The sequence below is a fragment of the Rhinichthys klamathensis genome, unplaced genomic scaffold, assembly GCF_029890125.1.
Source record: "Rhinichthys klamathensis goyatoka isolate OS25496 unplaced genomic scaffold, OSU_Roscu_1.1 h1tg000036l_1, whole genome shotgun sequence".
NCBI lineage: Eukaryota > Metazoa > Chordata > Actinopteri > Cypriniformes > Leuciscidae > Rhinichthys > Rhinichthys klamathensis.
This window is the reverse complement of record NW_026606584.1, coordinates 10,841,803-10,858,878: the sequence shown is the minus strand read 5'-3', so window position 1 is coordinate 10,858,878 and position 17,076 is coordinate 10,841,803. Positions and strand designations below refer to the sequence as shown.

At 42.0% G+C, this 17,076-nt stretch overlaps 1 protein-coding gene across 2 annotated transcripts in view; it reads right to left on the bottom strand.

The window, feature by feature from the left end:
• Positions 1–13,565: 13,565 nt before the first annotated feature.
• Positions 13,566–17,076, bottom strand: part of lpp (LIM domain containing preferred translocation partner in lipoma) — a 235,255-nt gene continuing 231,744 nt past the window's right edge. For both annotated transcript variants that reach the window (XM_056246335.1, XM_056246334.1), the window contains 3 exons: positions 15,814–15,992; positions 13,994–14,114; positions 13,566–13,904 (listed from right to left, as the gene is read on the bottom strand). In XM_056246335.1, coding sequence (XP_056102310.1) covers positions 13,776–13,904; positions 13,994–14,114; positions 15,814–15,992 — 429 coding nt within the window. In that variant the 3' untranslated portion in view covers positions 13,566–13,775. The remainder of the gene's footprint in view (positions 13,905–13,993; positions 14,115–15,813; positions 15,993–17,076) is intronic.

The window sequence follows — 17,076 nt, the reverse complement described above, 5'->3', positions numbered from 1 at the left end:
GTAATCTGTATGAAAGATGTCAGTCTTTTTCCTTTCAGCTAATTATAGTGTATTACGTGTTAATGTGACCACGCCCACTGAGAGCGCGCGCTATTCAAACGCAAATGTTGAGGCAAGCCATGAAAACGCCCACATCAGCTGGATAAAACATACAGAATCTTGAACTTTACCTCGCCTTGCTGCACTGTGAGGAATAATACTATCGTAATAATCCTGGAAAAGTTACCTCAGAAGTGCTGGTAGTTTCATTTCGAGGAGCATGGATTCAGCTGATGTAGTAGGTTATTTATTCTTAAGTGCTTTGTTCTAATCACGTTATTGAATAGTCTCTGTAAACTGCACAAAGACTGTTTAAATATGAATTGCGCGTCTGTGTGTGAATGAATGAATGGCACAGACGCGCGCACGATGTTGTTTACTACAGATGTACATCGCATCTGTGCGTTCATTCACTCTCGCTCCTACATTAGTAAACATTATTTTTACATGAACACATCCAAACTATATTGCTATAGCCTACTGAGATTTGTTCTAATCGCGATATAGAATAATGTCTGTAATGACAACATTTCGTTGACTAGTTTTGGATAGATTATAAAGTTTTTACTCTAAAATAGACATCAAATAAGCTTTTGTTAGACAGTTCCTGCTCATATGTTAAATATATAGTATGTTTTGTCAAAAATAAACTAATCAACTGTTATAGTGTTTGTTCCAATGCAAGCTAGGCTATATCAAAATAAGGAATCCTTAACTTTGAAATATGTATGATAAAATGTATTGGCTTACTTAAAAAAAAAAATACTTTATAAGATTTATGGAAAAAGACAATTTTCTTTTCAAGATGTTTCCAACTCTAACTTTGAACCAATTCTATAGAATGGCCCATATAACCTATTTGAACAGGATTTGTTTCCAGGTATGACTAAAAATGTGCTTTTGACTTATATTTATATTTTATATATATTATATATATATATATGTGTGTGTGTGTGTGTGTGTGTGTGTGTGTGTGTGTGTGTGTGTGTGTGTGTGTGTGTGTGTGTGTGTGTGTGTGTGCTTATATATGTATATATATTGTCCTCGGATTCTTTCTTGTGTGACACACCTGAATGAAAGGCTCAATTTGCGGCTCTTTGTCTTCTCAGGTGAGAACCACCTAATTATTCATGAGGGGGTTGGACCGTTCATGCCCATTCGTATATTGCCTTTCCAGACAAATGTTTTTTTTTTCTTCACAATTTAAAATAATCTATTGTTTTATGTGAATGATTAGGATGATTTTCAGATCATTTTGAAGCAAAAACTCTAGGCGATAACATCCATTAGTCAAAAGTCTTGTGGACACATATTTAGTATGTGTTTTGTGGCCTTATTTCAGAAACTTAAATTTTTCGTTTTTTTCAATAACCATGCATAAACAATATTCTCTCAAAAATACAAACATGTACATACATGTTGCTCACATATTATGGTAGCCCTGTTTGTGCTTAATAGAGTGTAATTTCACCTGTGCCATTAATATGTTTATAAGCAACTGAATAAAGCACAAATGTCAGGGCATGTCAAAACAAGTATATTTAATTGTATTAAAATGGAAATGTTGCAAGTATGAACTGAAGCATCTAGTTTGTTTCTGCTAACAGGTGCTGTATGGGCAGAATTTCCAAACACAACTTTTGCCTACAGCGCAAATGTAACAATGAGCAATTTGCAAATAAAATGATTTAATTTGTTAAATATTTAAGTACTACTTCATTTTCATTTCAGATTTTTGTTAAATCTTCTGTTGACATGTTATGATTGAACGTACAATACAATGAACTGTATTTGAGTTCTACTTGAGTATAAAAATAGTATAGATAAAAGTTTACAGGAAATGTGTTGTGAGTTGCAAAAAACAATAATTTATACAATAATAATTTTAACTAAGTTTTATAACATTTACCTTTTTACTAATTTAACCACACTTCGAATATCAGGTATAGTTTAATTCAATTCAAATTTATTTCCATAGCACTTTTCACAATTTTGCATGGTTCCAAAGCATCTTTACATACATATAGAAAGTAGTTACAAAAGTAAAGATATGGAAGTATGACAAATAAAGATATGACAACACATGGTCAGTTTAAAATGGTGAGAGCAATTCACGTACTTGATCAGAAGTTGTATTACTTTTGTGTATTCCTAATACACTCCAATGGACCTACTGTAGTAATACACTTTTCCCATCAATGGTACTTTAATGGCCCGTTGCACTTTGAAATGTGGACTGCAGCCCTTTACACTGTCAAAATATTATGAATTATTAAACAAATTATTAAAATGATCCTGACCAGTCCTCAAAAATTACAGAAAAAGTAAAAATGTCAAATTAATTCCGAAATGTTAACTGCATCAAAAGTAACAACGTAAAATGTATTAAAATAATTTAAATTCATGCGTCACATTTAAATCCGCAGCGTAATGCGAGACCGTTTTACATCAGGAGCAGTTGTGGAGTAGGCCTACATTGAGAGTTGAAATGAAGAAATGTTACGGATGGTTTTATTCCATCCGCACGCACTCGATCTGCACGTTCACATTCTTCCACCAACGAACGGAACTGTCTGTGTTTTAGTGCGTGCATAGAAAACATACTCGGTTACTAACGTAACCTCGGTTCTCTCTAGAGAGGGAACGAGTACTGCGTAATATCTTACGCTATGGGGAAAACCTCTTTTCCACGAGATATTGAAGCCAAAAATGATCCTTAATTTTGAATTAATGTAAAACGCTGTGCAGCAGCATGCAGACATAGGCAGGACGGCTCGCGCGCCTATTGGCTGCCCTGCTGCCTATCGAGAGAGGCGCTACGTGACACCATATCCAATGGGGGCATTTCGCGCCCATTTCGTCACGTCCCGCCAGAAAGGGCGTGGTCTCGCCCTATAAATATAGCTCGATAAGGCTGGTACACTGGTTTTCATCGCCGAAGCGAACCAGAGCTGTGTATGCACGGCAAGATACGCAGTACTCGTTCCCTCTCTAGAGAGAACCGAGGTTACGTTAGTAACCGAGTACGTTCTCTTACGAGAGTATCTCTCGTACTGCGTAATATCTTACGCTATGGGGAACACAATGCAAGACGCCGTGCGTACTGGGATCCGACACCAAAGTCCCAAGGGCAGTAGCCCGGGTCTCATGTAGTGCATAATCACCATAGACTCACAGAGAGTCGGAGAAGAGAGGCTGCAAGCATCATTCCCCATGAAATAGCATCCTACAGGAGCTAGTTATGTTAACAGTGTTTCACACAGACAGGCTGAACGTGTTCAGCCTGAACTGGGTAACAGTACGGGTTATTCAACACCCATGGAGCTGTTTTATCACTCAGTGAGCGATGCACAAGCAAAACTCAGCATCTGGGCCGGTACAGCGGGGCAGATAGCACTGAATTCTATACCGACAGAAGCTTGGCTTGTAAGGCGGGAACCTCTAGGTTATAAAACCTTATAAATGTAGACGGCGAGGCCCAGCCCGCGGCCGTACAGATATCTTGCAAGGTAACCCCACTATACCACACCCACGACGAGGCCACGCGTGGAGTGGTATAGTGGGGTTACCTTGCAAGATATCTGTATCTCCACTCGTGGAGTGCGCTCTGACACCCAAAGGACACTGCAGGCCCTTAGAAGTGTAAGCCAGTGCTATGGGCTCTGTTTTGATACGGCCAGTCCCTTGGAGCGTCCGCCAAACAAAACGTAGAGCTGCTCGGTCTGTCTGAAGACAGACGAGCGGGACACATAAGCTCTCAGTGCCCTGACAGGGCAAAGGAGACTCGCATCCTCCTCCTCATCATGAACCGAGAGAGCGCACAGGGAAATAGCCTGGGCCCTGAACGGTGTGTTGAGGGATTTGGGCACGTACCCGTGCCTTGGTTTGAGTATGACTTTTGAGTCATTAGGCCCAAACTCCATACATGACGCGCTTACTGAAAGCGCTTGTAAGTCCCCTATGCGCTTCACTGAAGCGAGAGCCAAAAGAAACACCGTTTTGAAAGACAGATGCTTCATGTCTGACAAATGGATTGGCTCGAACGGGGCACCTTTCATGGCTTCCAAAACCGTAGAAAGGTCCCACACCGGGACTGAAGGAGGTCTGGGAGGGTTCAGCCTCCGAGCTCCCTTAAGGAATTGCACGACTAGGTCGTTTTTCCCCCAGTGACTGGCCAGACACAGGTTTTGTAAACGTTGCTATGGCCGCCACGTACACTTTGAGTGTGGATGGGGTCCTGCCCTTATCCAGCAGCTCTTGAAGGAAGGAGAGTACTTCCGTGACCCCGCAGTCTACGGGTGAAAAGCCCTGAGCTTGACACCAGGCAGAGAACACAGACCACTTCGAGGAGTAGAGGCGTCTAGTAGACGGGGCTCTTGCCTGCGTGATCTTGTTTAACACTCCCTCCAGGAGGTTAGCGGGTACCCGTTGATGGCCCATGCATGTAGGGACCATAGTTGTGGGCGAGGATGCCAAATCGAGCCCTTGGCCTGAGAGAGGAGGTCTTTCCTCAACGGTATTGGCCACGGGGCAGTGCTGGTCAGCCGCATCAGGACTGGGAACCAAGTCTGGTTTGTCCAGAGCGGAGCCACAAGCAGCACTGGGTATCCGTTTTCCCTGATTCGTTCCAGCACTTGAGGCAGGAGCGAGACGGTGGGAAAAGCATAGAGGGGACAGCGAGGCCAGACGTGGGCCAGCGCGTCCTTGCTCTTGGAGAAATATTTCGGACAGTGAGCGTTTTCGTGGGACGCGAACAGGTCCACCTGCGCTCTGCCGAACGTTTTCCACAGCAGTTGGATCGTCTTGCGGGTGCAGCGACCATTCCCCTGCTGGGACATTGTTTCTGGACAGTCTGTCTAGAGTTCTCAACGGGTCGGGTCGGCCCGACAAACCCGACGGGACCCGCGGGTTCGGGCCGGGTTCGGGTCGAAAATATTTGCAAATGACTCGGGTCGGACCTCGGGCTTAATCTTTTGAATTGTACAGTGAAAGAAAAAAAACATTTATTATTCATCGCTGCTGTTCACTGTAAAGAAAGTCTGGCTGCTGCGTGCAAAGTGCATCGCGACGCGAGGCAGACCTGACGCCGCTGCGTGCACGCCTTTAGCCCGGAGAAGAAGATGGAGTTGGTGAAAAGTAAACTTGCTGCAGGTGAAATCACCGTTGCTCAGGGGCGGCGCGACACGTTGTGTGATTATCTCGGCAGTTTAGGACATCGCACAAGATTTGCGTCAATACAGAAAACATTTAATCACTGGATAGTTTTTTTCGTTTATTGAAATGTGGTTTATGTCAGCTGGATGGGCGGAATGTGTGAGACGTGAGAGTGCGCGCGCGCGCGGCCGGGGCTCTCTCTCTCTCTCTGCGTCAAGCGCAGCAGTCATTCTACATACATCACTCACCGATCAAAAGGGTGGCGTCGGGCCGCGGGTCGGGTTCGGGCAGATAATTCATGTTGATGTGTTGGGTTACATCGGGTCCGGGCTTTAAAAGCCACGGGCCGGGTCGGGTCGGGTTGTAATTTTCAGGCCCGTTGAGAACTCTAAGTCTGTCTGGTCCCACATTCAGGTGACCAGGCACATGCGCTGCTCTCAGCGAGAGCACGTTGTGCTGAGCCCAGACCAGAAGGCGTTCCGTCAACCTGTAAAGGTTTCGGGACCTGACGCCACCCTGGCGATTTATGTGTGCCACCACTGACATGTTGTCCGACCGGACCAGGACGTTGTGACCTTTTATCTGGGGACAGAAGCACCGTAGCGCTTTGTCAACTGCTATCATTTCCAAGCAGTTTATGTGAAGGAGCCTTTCCCGTTCTGACCACAGGCCAGCGAACGGTCTGCCCTTGAGCAGCGCTCCCCATCCCGAGGTGGAGGCGTCCGTAGACACCACCTGCACACTCGAGGCGGTCCCCAGACTCACACCTGACTGACACCAGTCGGTTACTTTCCAAGGTTTCAGAGCTGAAAACGCACTTTAGATCGACCCTGAGGCTAAACAGACCAGCGGTCCGTGCCCAGGGCGGAACTCGCGCTTTCAGCCACATCTGCAGTGGGCGCATGTGAAGCAGGCCCAGCTGGAGCACAGAGGCTGCTGAGGCCATCAGGCCCAGCATTTTCTGAAACCTTTTGAGCGGGACTATAGAGCCGTGGCAGAAGGATTTCGCGATGCGCTGAATGTCTAGTCCGCGCTCCGATGACAGGCGTGCTGTCATGGATCGCGAGTCCAGCACTGTACCCAGAAAGACATTTTCTGACTGGGGGACAGTGAGCTCTTCGCCCGATTGACTGTGAGGCCCAGATTCTCGAGGTGCTCGAGTAATGTGGCCCTGTGTTCTATGAGCTCTGAGTGAGATCGAGCTAGAATCAGCCAATCGTCCAAGTAGTTCACAACTCGCATGCCCAGGAGTCTCAGGGGTGCGAGAACCGCGTCCATGCACTTCGTGAATGTACGGGGTGCTAGGGACAGGCCGAACGGCAGGACTGTGTATTGATATGCCTGGCCCTCAAAGGCGAATCTCAAGAATCACCTGTGATGGGACGCTATTTGTATCTGGAAATAGGCGTCTTTCAGATCTATTGACATAAACCAGTCCTCTTGGCAAACTTGCACGAGGATTTTCCTGGTTGTAAGCATTCTGAACTGGTGCTTCACAAGCGCTCTGTTCAGCTGTCGCAGATCTAAAATGGGTCTGAGACCTCCATCTTTTTTCGGTACCAGAAAATATCTGCTGTGTAGGCCCCCTTTGCTCTGAGCTTGAGATAAAGGTTCTATAGTACCTTTGCTCAGTAGTTTCGCTATCTCGGCTCGAAGTAGATGAGATACTTCGTTTTTCACCGTCGTTTCGACGCGCGCCGTATAACGGCGGGGACGTCGAGCGAACTGTAGCGAATAGCCTCTTTTTATAGTGTTCAGCACCCATTCTGATACCCCAGGAAGCTGTGCCCACACTTTCGCGTGAATAGCTAGGGGTAGAATGAGATCTGGGCTCTGGCCGTGACATAGTGACGGCAAGGGAGCTCCGGCGTGCTGTAACGCAGACACTGTGTTTACAGTGTGTGAGGCGGGGGGCGCGCCGATCGCGGCGGGTAGCCTGGCCGTGCTCAAAACCCTTATAGCAGCGGGGCGAGCCCCGTGGGGCTCAACATGTCTGTGAGTAAATGTGGGCGCAGGACAGCGGGGACATTTACTGCACTGAAAAACACCGTCGGCCTGAGCTGACTGAATGCGTGTTGGTTTCGTTTTTACAGAACCCGTGGGACATGTGGTGTGTAGTGTTTGTGGGCACTGAGACGTAGGCACATTCACTACATTTAGTGCACAATCGACATGAGGCGATTTTGTTTGTGCGAGCCCTGCATTTTTGCGGGCTGTGTTTGTGTGTAGAAATGAGCCCTGGGTTGTGGGCATTTTTATTACACTCATAACACCATCGGCTGTGGCCGGAATACCAGAAAATACACCGTTTATGTGATTTATCTGGGTCGCCGTGGGAACAGCATTTGTGTGCAGGCAAGCGGGCATGGTACTGGCTTGCTTACTGCAAAATACACTGGAACAGTCACATTTTCTGGAACTGAACGAGCGAAAATTTCAGTGGAAGTCTGGCCGCGGCGAGACTGAAACACCGTCGATGTCCTAGGAGGCTAGGAAGACTTGTGTTGGTTTCGTTTTACAGAAACCGTGGTAGTGTTTGTGGGCACTGGGTTGTGGGCACATTCACTACATTTAATGCACAATTGACATGCGTCGATTTCATTTGTGCGAGCCCTGTACCGTGGCGGGCTGTGTTTGTGTGTAGAAATGAACACTGGGCTGTGAGCATTTTATTACACTTATAACACCATCGGCTGTGGCCGGAAAACCAGAAATACAATGATTACATGATTTTTCTGGTTCGCCGTGGAAACGGCCTTTATGTGCAGGCAAGCGGGCCGTGGTACCAGATTGTTTACTGCAAAATACACTGGAACAGTCGCATTTTCTGGAACTGAACGAGCGAAAAGTTTCGGTGGAAGTCTGGCCGCGGCGAGACTAAATTTTTATCTGCTGCGAGAGCCGGGATCGAACACGGGTCTCTCGCGCGAAGGCTTCGGGTTCCGCCACTGAGCCACAGGGTGAACTATATTAGCGCAAGCAGATAAGAGTGTCATCACAGTTTTGTGTGTGTCGGCGTTTGTATGCAGGTGTGCGTGTTATACAACAGGCTCATTGCTGCAATAATGACATTTTCAGCCGCTCAAACTAGGAGCTGAGAAATGTTTGAGAAATGGAGGTTAGTCCGGCCTCGGCGGGACTAAAACACACTCTTTTCTCATTTTGCCGGTGACGCACACGCATGGGGGGCGGGGTAGATTTCTCATAATGTAAAGAAAGCTAGCCGCGGTTTTAGGGCTCGCGGTCTTGATGCTGGCCCGTTTCCCTGACGACTCGCGGACAGAAGCGGGAGGTCCACAGAGCTCGCCCAGTCCTCACTGTCCGACGCCAGGATAGAGCAGCAGGTCTCCTCTACAGATGCAGCTATCTCGTCGTCATTAATGGTGGAAGCGGCGGCGCGCTGCGGCCGTTATCCGTCAGACAGCGACTCGAGTGAAGCTGGTGAAGCTGGCAGGCGAACCGGCGAGCTTTCACGGGCTGGAGAAGGCTCGGGGACCCGCTGAGTACGGCGCTTTTTTACGACGCGGCACTGCAGCGGGTGGAAGTGCAGTCTAGCTGAAGAATGCCAGGCGAGTCCTCAGAGTCACCATAGGCAATAGCTCGCAGTGAGGGCAGCCGCCGTCGGCGAGCGCGAGAGCTGCATGATCCTCTCACAGGCAGGAAACACATCACATGGCGGTCCCCGTCGCTGAGTGTGGCTCGGCACGAGCCACAGGAGGATGGCATCTTTACAAAGACGCGGCTCTTTTAGATGATAGAAGTGTGAGTCGCGGGGCGAGCACACACACACACACACATACACACAGAGCAGAGTAAAGGATATATAGTACGCCGGAAAGCGCAGCAGGTACAGCAGTTGAAGGCGGCGAGGCCAGCGACTCCAGAAGCTCGTCCCGCTGAAAGGCTTGCGTCGACGGCGCGGCTTCTCACTCCGGATCCAGCGTTGCGAGAGGCTTCGCTGAAGAGATGAAAATCAGTGTACCAGCCTTATCGAGCTATATTTATAGGGCGAGACCACACCCTTTCTGGCGGGACGTGACGAAATGGGCGCGAAATGCCCCCATTGGATATGGTGTCACACAGCGCCTCTCTCGATAGGCTGCTGCTGTTGCAGCAGGGCAGCCAATAGGCGCGCGAGCCGTCCTGCCTATGTCTGCATGCTGCTGCACAGCGTTTTACATTAATTCAAAATTAAGGATAATTTTTGGCTTCAATATCTCGTGGAAAAGAGGTTTTCCCCATAGCGTAAGATATTACGCAGTACGAGAGATACTCTCGTAAGAGAACTAATGTTATGCCGGTTTATGCAATTTCTTCCTGCAGCGTTAAGGACAGATCATGTCAGGTAAAAGGGAAGCAAAACATTCTGATATTTAATGTTGCTTTATTTCTTTAACAGCTTCAAGTTTAATGCACTTAGTGTTCTATACAGGCCGTTTCACATTTATTCTCACGCACCACTTACTGCGCCTATATTGAGACTTTTCTCAGCAATTTGAAGTCTTTAAATCAATATAATTTGTCCTGTCATTGATGGAAAAATCTGTTTGCTTATAATAGTACTTATAAAAGAATAGAAATAACACAAAGTAACCCTAGTTTTGTGTGGTGGCGCACCTGGTTAATCGAGTGCGCTTTTGTGGCAGCGACCCGGGTTCGAGTCCGAGATGTCAAATGTCAAAATACCCGTCTCGGCAAGTCTTCTCTCGTTTATGTCATAAGTGAACAGTTGAGAAAGAAAGAAACCGAATGTTTGTCAGTTTTTTCGATCCGTGCAGTTGGTCTTAAAGTGACAGCACACAGCGAATATTCCTACTTGTCTGTGTCATTAATATTAATAAAACAACAAAATAAAGCTATGACAAAGATGAAACTATATTACATTTCTACAGTGAACAAATAGTTTTATTTTACGTTTAGGCTTAATTATTCATTTCTGTACCAGAATACTACTGTTAGACTTTATAACTTTGTTATTTAGTATTCATCGCTGCTTGTAATTCGTTCAAAATTAATAAATAAATGCGCTGGCTGCATCAGCTGTGAGTAACCATAGCAACAGGCAGTCAACGTATCCGTTTACTTGTTTTAAATAATGTGTGAACTTTATCAGTTAGGGTAGTAGTTTTTGGTGTAGTAGCTATCGAAGAACTTCAAGTGAGCTTTAAATAATAAATGAAAAGCAAAGTAAGTAACCCGTATAAATCAACTATATATATAATTTTTTTTTTTTTTTTGCTGATCCGATCCGTGGCTCAAAAAACGTAAATGATCCGAACCGTGAATTTTGTGATCCGTTCCACCACTTATCTGTTCCCATCGTCTCACTAATGTTCTCTAGATAAGTGAGTTACTGGTAGGGGGGTGTCTGTAAAAATGTCAGTAAAAGGCTGTGCTATTATTTATAAAGATTACTTTGTTGTATTTGAAGCACACAATAATGATGCCATTGTCACACTTCAAGTTTACTTGGAATGCCATTGCAATGTTTATGTATGACCTCAGTTTGTTATCAGTATAGGATGTTCAACTTTCAGTGTAATTGAATTGCAATTGTAATGTCACCAAAATACATTTGAAGTTTATGCTGAGTGAATTCTGCATTTCAAAACTTAAATACAAGAGTAGATATTTAAAGTGTACATAAGTATACTTGGAATAGTTTCACTTTAGCACACACATGGATATTTAATATAACTTCACTGCTTTTGGACAACTAAAATGCATTTAGTATAAAATTTTACAGACTTTAAGTATACCAATTTATAGTGTACCACAAATACATTTAGTTATACTTAAGTACATACAAATAAATTGTACTTAAGTATACTATTTTTTCAGGGCACACACACACAATTAAAATAACTGACAACAGAAAAGAAAAATAACCACTATGGAGTTTTTCAAAAGGTTTATTAATAATTATAGAGGAAGTTCTATGTGAAAAACATCAGAGTGTAGAACAGAATCCAAGTATATACTTAGAATGTCACTAGAGCACAGATTAGGTCCTTTTACGTTATTATTTCTTCATGAAGGAAAAGAAAAACACATCAAACTGCCCTATTGATGACAGCTCAAATATTCTTACCACCAGTCCTATAGCATGTATTTCAAGGCACTTGAATGCTGGTATTAAGCATTTGCTGCGACAACAGTTTCATATAATCAAGTTATTGCTACTGCAATGGTCACAAATGGGAAACTTAGTATAATGTGTTTTGAATTGCATCCTGATCAAATACTTGAACAGAACAAATCAACTTGAACAACTGAAATGCACAATAAATGCTTGAAAGATGAAACTTTAATTCAAATCAAATCTATTTGAATAAAAGAACTTGAGATGGGTTTAAATAGTAAAGCAAAAGAAAGGAAGGACAACCTAATTGTGCCAAGTGTTACAGTAATCATTCTTTTTCCAATAACACTCTTAATGTTTTTAAAGATATAATACACTTAATTTCTAATTAAGTCTTAAAATATTTGGTCTTTCTATATAAAAACTGGAAATAAAGATCAGTTCAAGTTGCAAACATGCATAGCCTCTAGTCTAGGTAGTGTGAACAAGGGAAAAAAAAAGAGCATTCAAACATCATATCCCTCAACACACAGCACAAGCCACAGTTGTGTTTGTGCTCGAACAACACCACCTCAGTTTCACACAGGCTAGAAAAGGCACAAATAGAGAAGGTACTAAGCAAAGGAGGTATAGATTGAAGCACGGATGAAGCTCTCATTGCTTAAAAGCTACAGCACATTTTATTTTACATACTGAAAAACTCCACAAACTGCCATAATAAATCAAGATTGACATGTAACCAGGTATTTATATCCGGTTTGCATATATATCATGACTTTCACATCTGAATTTACCCTTCAACCAGAGAGGAAGTTCCCTGGGGCATCACTGCAGCACACTGATACGACTGGAAATTTCCTGAGGTGTTAACTCTCTAAACCTCAACATTTATTATGCCACTCTGTAGATATGCATACATAATTTCAGATTTTCCTAAACTGTGTGCACTGTAGCTTTAAGAACAGCTCGAACACTTTCTCGTCAAAAAAAAAAAAAACAACTGCATATTCTTCTTGGTAAAGTGTCAATGCAAAAACAAAGAAGAAATTTGCATAATGATATCATCCACAAAATTACGAAAGAAAATGTCTTATTCCTAAATGGTTTCCTATTTTTAAAAATACTTATGCGTCTATCTCTATCTTATGTAACTAATACTACAACAAATTCACAATTTAAGGATATTTAAAATTATCGGGTTGTGTCTCATCAGCCCTTAAAGTCTTAGATCAAATTAGATCAAATAAAACATCCTTTCAGCCCTGATTGTCACACTTTAAACCTAATCCGACAGCTTTTCCTCTGAGAATTTTAAATTAATACCAAATGTTTCTCATTCTGCCATAACATTATTGCACAATTCACTGTGCATATCTAAAAATACATACATTTGTTCCCTATACCTTTTCACCATGTTTCACTCATGATATACAAATAAATGCGATAACTGAGCGCAATTAGAAGAAAAATAACACCAAACCACTAAACAATTCCAAGCGCAGTATATTTCTTACTAAATTCACTTGAATTAAAGCGGTACACTGAGGAAGAAACAGGAAACCGCACTGAAAGAACCACAACATATTTAGGCTTCTGAGCTACTGAAGGCCATTCACAGTCCTTAAAGGATAAAATACTCTTCTCATTAGATTTCAAAAGGATACAATAATATACATACACGCTGTCCCAGAGAAAGTAAATGTAGCTCTTTGGTAACTTTCATCTCAAAGGAATTCAGAAATGTAAATCGAGAGGCTATGCATTCACAAACACACACCTGTATGTACTCAAAAACATGCTGATGAAGCAGGTGTGATGCATGAGTCAAGGTCCAGGTCGTACTATATATATATATACTGTATCTATACCGTCATATCTTGTGTACCTTGGTGAACATGAAATCTAAAAATTTTCAGGTTTATTTGCTACATAGCCATGTTTGAATAATGCGCAATTATAACTTCCAAGTATTTTTGTATTTAAGTATTTTTATACTTCATGTATAACTAGTAGCTCTATTTGAAAGTGTAGTAATATGATGCCTAGCAATCAGAGAGCATGGTCCCTTTTTAGAGGTAGATTCTATGATGTTCTATGAGGTTTTTTTTTTCAACATCCCACTTCCCAAATGAACAGGACTTTTTGTTTTGCAGCTCTGTGAACATCTAGAACAGTTAGAATCTAACAGTCTTGTCTATATGTTAAGGCCTACTTTGTTTAGGTGCATATAAGCAGCTGTAGCGGACATTTATGAATACATATCTGCTAATAAAAATGGTTGGGCAGAATAAATGAGTGCAATTTTAATAAAAGGCACAGTGTGTGGTGCATGAGCGACAAGACAAGTCATGGCCCCTTAAGTGGAATGACAGCTTTATGTGTACATGTGCATTTGTCTGGGCATAAATATTTGTGTGCAGTGATGTGACAGGATATGGTGTTTCTCAGATTTTGATGAATGCAGGGATATTAAGGACCTGCATGTACATATGTGTGTGACTCAGAGGTCAGTTGTAGCCTTGGCAGTGAGGGCCTGGATGCGACTGGTGTTGCAGTTTTTGCAGAGAACATGGCCATCCAGAGGGTAGCAACCCTGGTTGTCTCCCTCAGAGAGAAGACAGCCACAGTCCTAAGTTGGGCACACACAAAATAGTATGACAATTCTGTTTACAAATATATTTATCAATTTGTAGCCACACCCAAGTGCTTTTTACTCACCTCACAACCATAGCACTGCACATGGAAGTCACGGTCTAAGGCCACAATACGCACAGTCTCCTCCTGGCCTGGTGATGGCATTATGGGCTCATTACACACAGAGCAACGAGGGGCAAATTTCCTGGGAAAAGGGAGGGGGAAAATAGATAAAGAGAGATTACGACAAAATAATCCTGAGGACAGAGTTGCCCAAAGTTTGCCTGTTATGACTTTTTATATAAATTAATTTGATAAAAAAAAATGCTTAATACACTCTACCGTTCAAAAGTTTGGGGTCAGTAAGATTAATACTTTTATTCAACAAGGACACATTCAATTGACCAAAAGTGGAAGTAAAGACATTTACAGTGTTATAAAAAATATTTCAAATAAACGTTGCTCTTTTGAACATTCTATTCATAAAAAAAAAAAAAAAATCCTGAATAATATGCATCACACTTTCACAAAAATATTAAGCAGCACACATTTTTTCAACATTGATAAGAAAAGTTTCTTAAGCACCAAATCTGCATTTTAGAATTTAACATAATATTCTAATAGAAAAGTTATTTTATATTGTAATAATATTTCACAATATTACTGATTTTACTGTATTTTTGATCAAATAAATGTAGCCTTGGTTAGTGTAAGAGAAAAAATTGTAGCGTTTTTGGATAAAATGCAGCAATTATTTCAAATTAGATTTTTGAGCCTTTGTAGTAAAAAGTTCTCTGCTCTATAACATTTGGCAATTTAAAGATACCTGTATTGTGGCATCTGAGGCAAAATAATCAAGATGGTAACAGTCGTTGAGCACCAGCAATAACTATTGCTCTAAAATGACCACAAACAAACATTTTTTCATTGTTTACACACCCTTAAACCTGTGTGACTTAAATTGTTACATTGAACATAACAGTTTTTAACGATGTCATTGAAACTTAAAGAACTTTAAAAGGACAAAAAAACACCATAAAAGTAGTAGTACAGGAAAGCTAAGTCTGATGTAGAGATTATTAGTGAACAGAGACTTGGAAAGAAAGTCATACAGCTTTGGGATGACATGAGGGCGAGTAAATTATGACAATTTTCATTTTTGGACTCATCCTTTAAAAATAAATCAATACATTTTACATTTCTATCCCCTTTAGATATTGGAAAGCGGTGTATAAATTATTACTCTAATCCAAATGGAAAGGCCATCAGCCATCAATAAACTAATATTACTATCCAGTTGAACTGATTTTAAAAGACACAAGTGTTTTAGAAAGGTCCACAATAAATACATTAGTGTGTTCAGCAATTTGAGAACATAGGACAGGAACAGAGATAACAGAGAGAGAGAGATGGTGAGGATGTGTACACCAAGCAAAACAGTCAGGTGATTCAACTTCTTCATTGGGTTTTATCAACAAACAGCAAAAAGGAGGAAGTTCAGCAGATGGTGGCCTAAATAAACCACAGTAGTAACAATGAGTACAGTCCAGGTAAGGCACAACTGTTCCTCGACACAATAGCATTTCTGTTGTGATCACATTCTCACAATCACAGATTCCCTCTGAAACCTTTCAGTTCCTTGATACATACAAAAAAGCTGCTTTCGATATAGTGACATCACTGAACATTATATTTAAAATACATAAATCACCTGCAAATAAGATGATAAATGGTTTTGAATGGGATATTTGAACCCTGATGAAGCTGTGAAGGTTTATAAGGTCACACACTAAGATGACGAAAAAATATATATGTAAAGGAAAGAGGATCCCATGTCTTTACATTGGTCCTGCCTGAATGTAGTATCTGGAATGAATAAAGCATATTTGTGTGTCTGGTCATACTTGTGGAAGTCTTCGATGCAGTGGATGTGGTTGGCAGCGTCCACGGTAAAGGGAACACCGTCCAGACTCCGATGGCAGACCACACAGGTGAAGCACTGGGGGTGATAGGCCTTCCCAGTCGCCCGCAGGATACGCTCCATTATGGGCTTACAACATATGTTGCAGGTCTCCAGGGTGTTCTAAAATCAAACACAATAAAGATCTTACATAACGTACAAGCTCAGCCAAAGGAAACTGTGGAAAAAAATAAGACTGAGATAGATTCATGTCAGCATATAATTCAAGCTCTGATATTGAGAGACGTGGCTTGGCAGTCGTAATAACCTTTAACAAATGCTGATTTACAGTGATACAAAATAGATGGATAAAAAAACACTGGGGGAAAAAGCAACTTTCCATTCTTTTTCATTGAAGAACCATCTCACAAACTTAAGCACACTCACTCACACCTTGCTCATAGAGGGATAGTTCACCCAGAAATGACAGTTCTGTCATAATTTACTCACTCTCATGTCATTCCAAACCCATTTGACTTTAATTTTCTTTCACTGAAAACAAATGAGATATTTGGCAAAGTGTCCAAGCTGCTTTTTCTAAGACATTGGAGCAGCCTTTAGTTCATCTTCGAAACACAAATGTAGATATTTTTAATGAAACATGATTTCTGTCCCTGAAAATGTTTAGCTTTCCTGTAAGTGTAGAGCGTTGGCGCTTGCAACGCCAAGGTCATGGGTTCGATTCCCAGGGAAAGCAAGAACTGTTATGAATGTAAAAATGTGTACCTTGAAATGCAATGTAAGTCGCTTTGGATAAAAGCGTCTGCCAAATGTATAAATGTGAAATGTAAAGAACATCATACAGGTTTGGAACAACATAAGGGTGAGTAAATGATGACAGAATTTACATTTTTGAGTGAACTATCCCTGTAAGAAGTCTGTGTGTGTAGGACTTCATCTTTTATATACATATAGCAAATACCTTTAACTTTCACTTTATCTAAAAGAGCAGCCTAGGCATTCTGATAGATAACTACTTTTGAATTCCTCGCAAGAAACAAAGTCAAACAGTTTTAGAATGGCACAACATTTTGGGTGAACAGACCCTTTAAATCCATAATCTATCACCATTTAATGGATTTCTGTAGGATAATGTGAGCATCCAAATGGTTGTCACGAGTCTATCTCTGTCCTCAATGCCTGAGGGAAAATGGGGGAGGTTCTGATATAAAATATATATAGCGAGCAATGAAATGAGAGTAAGATC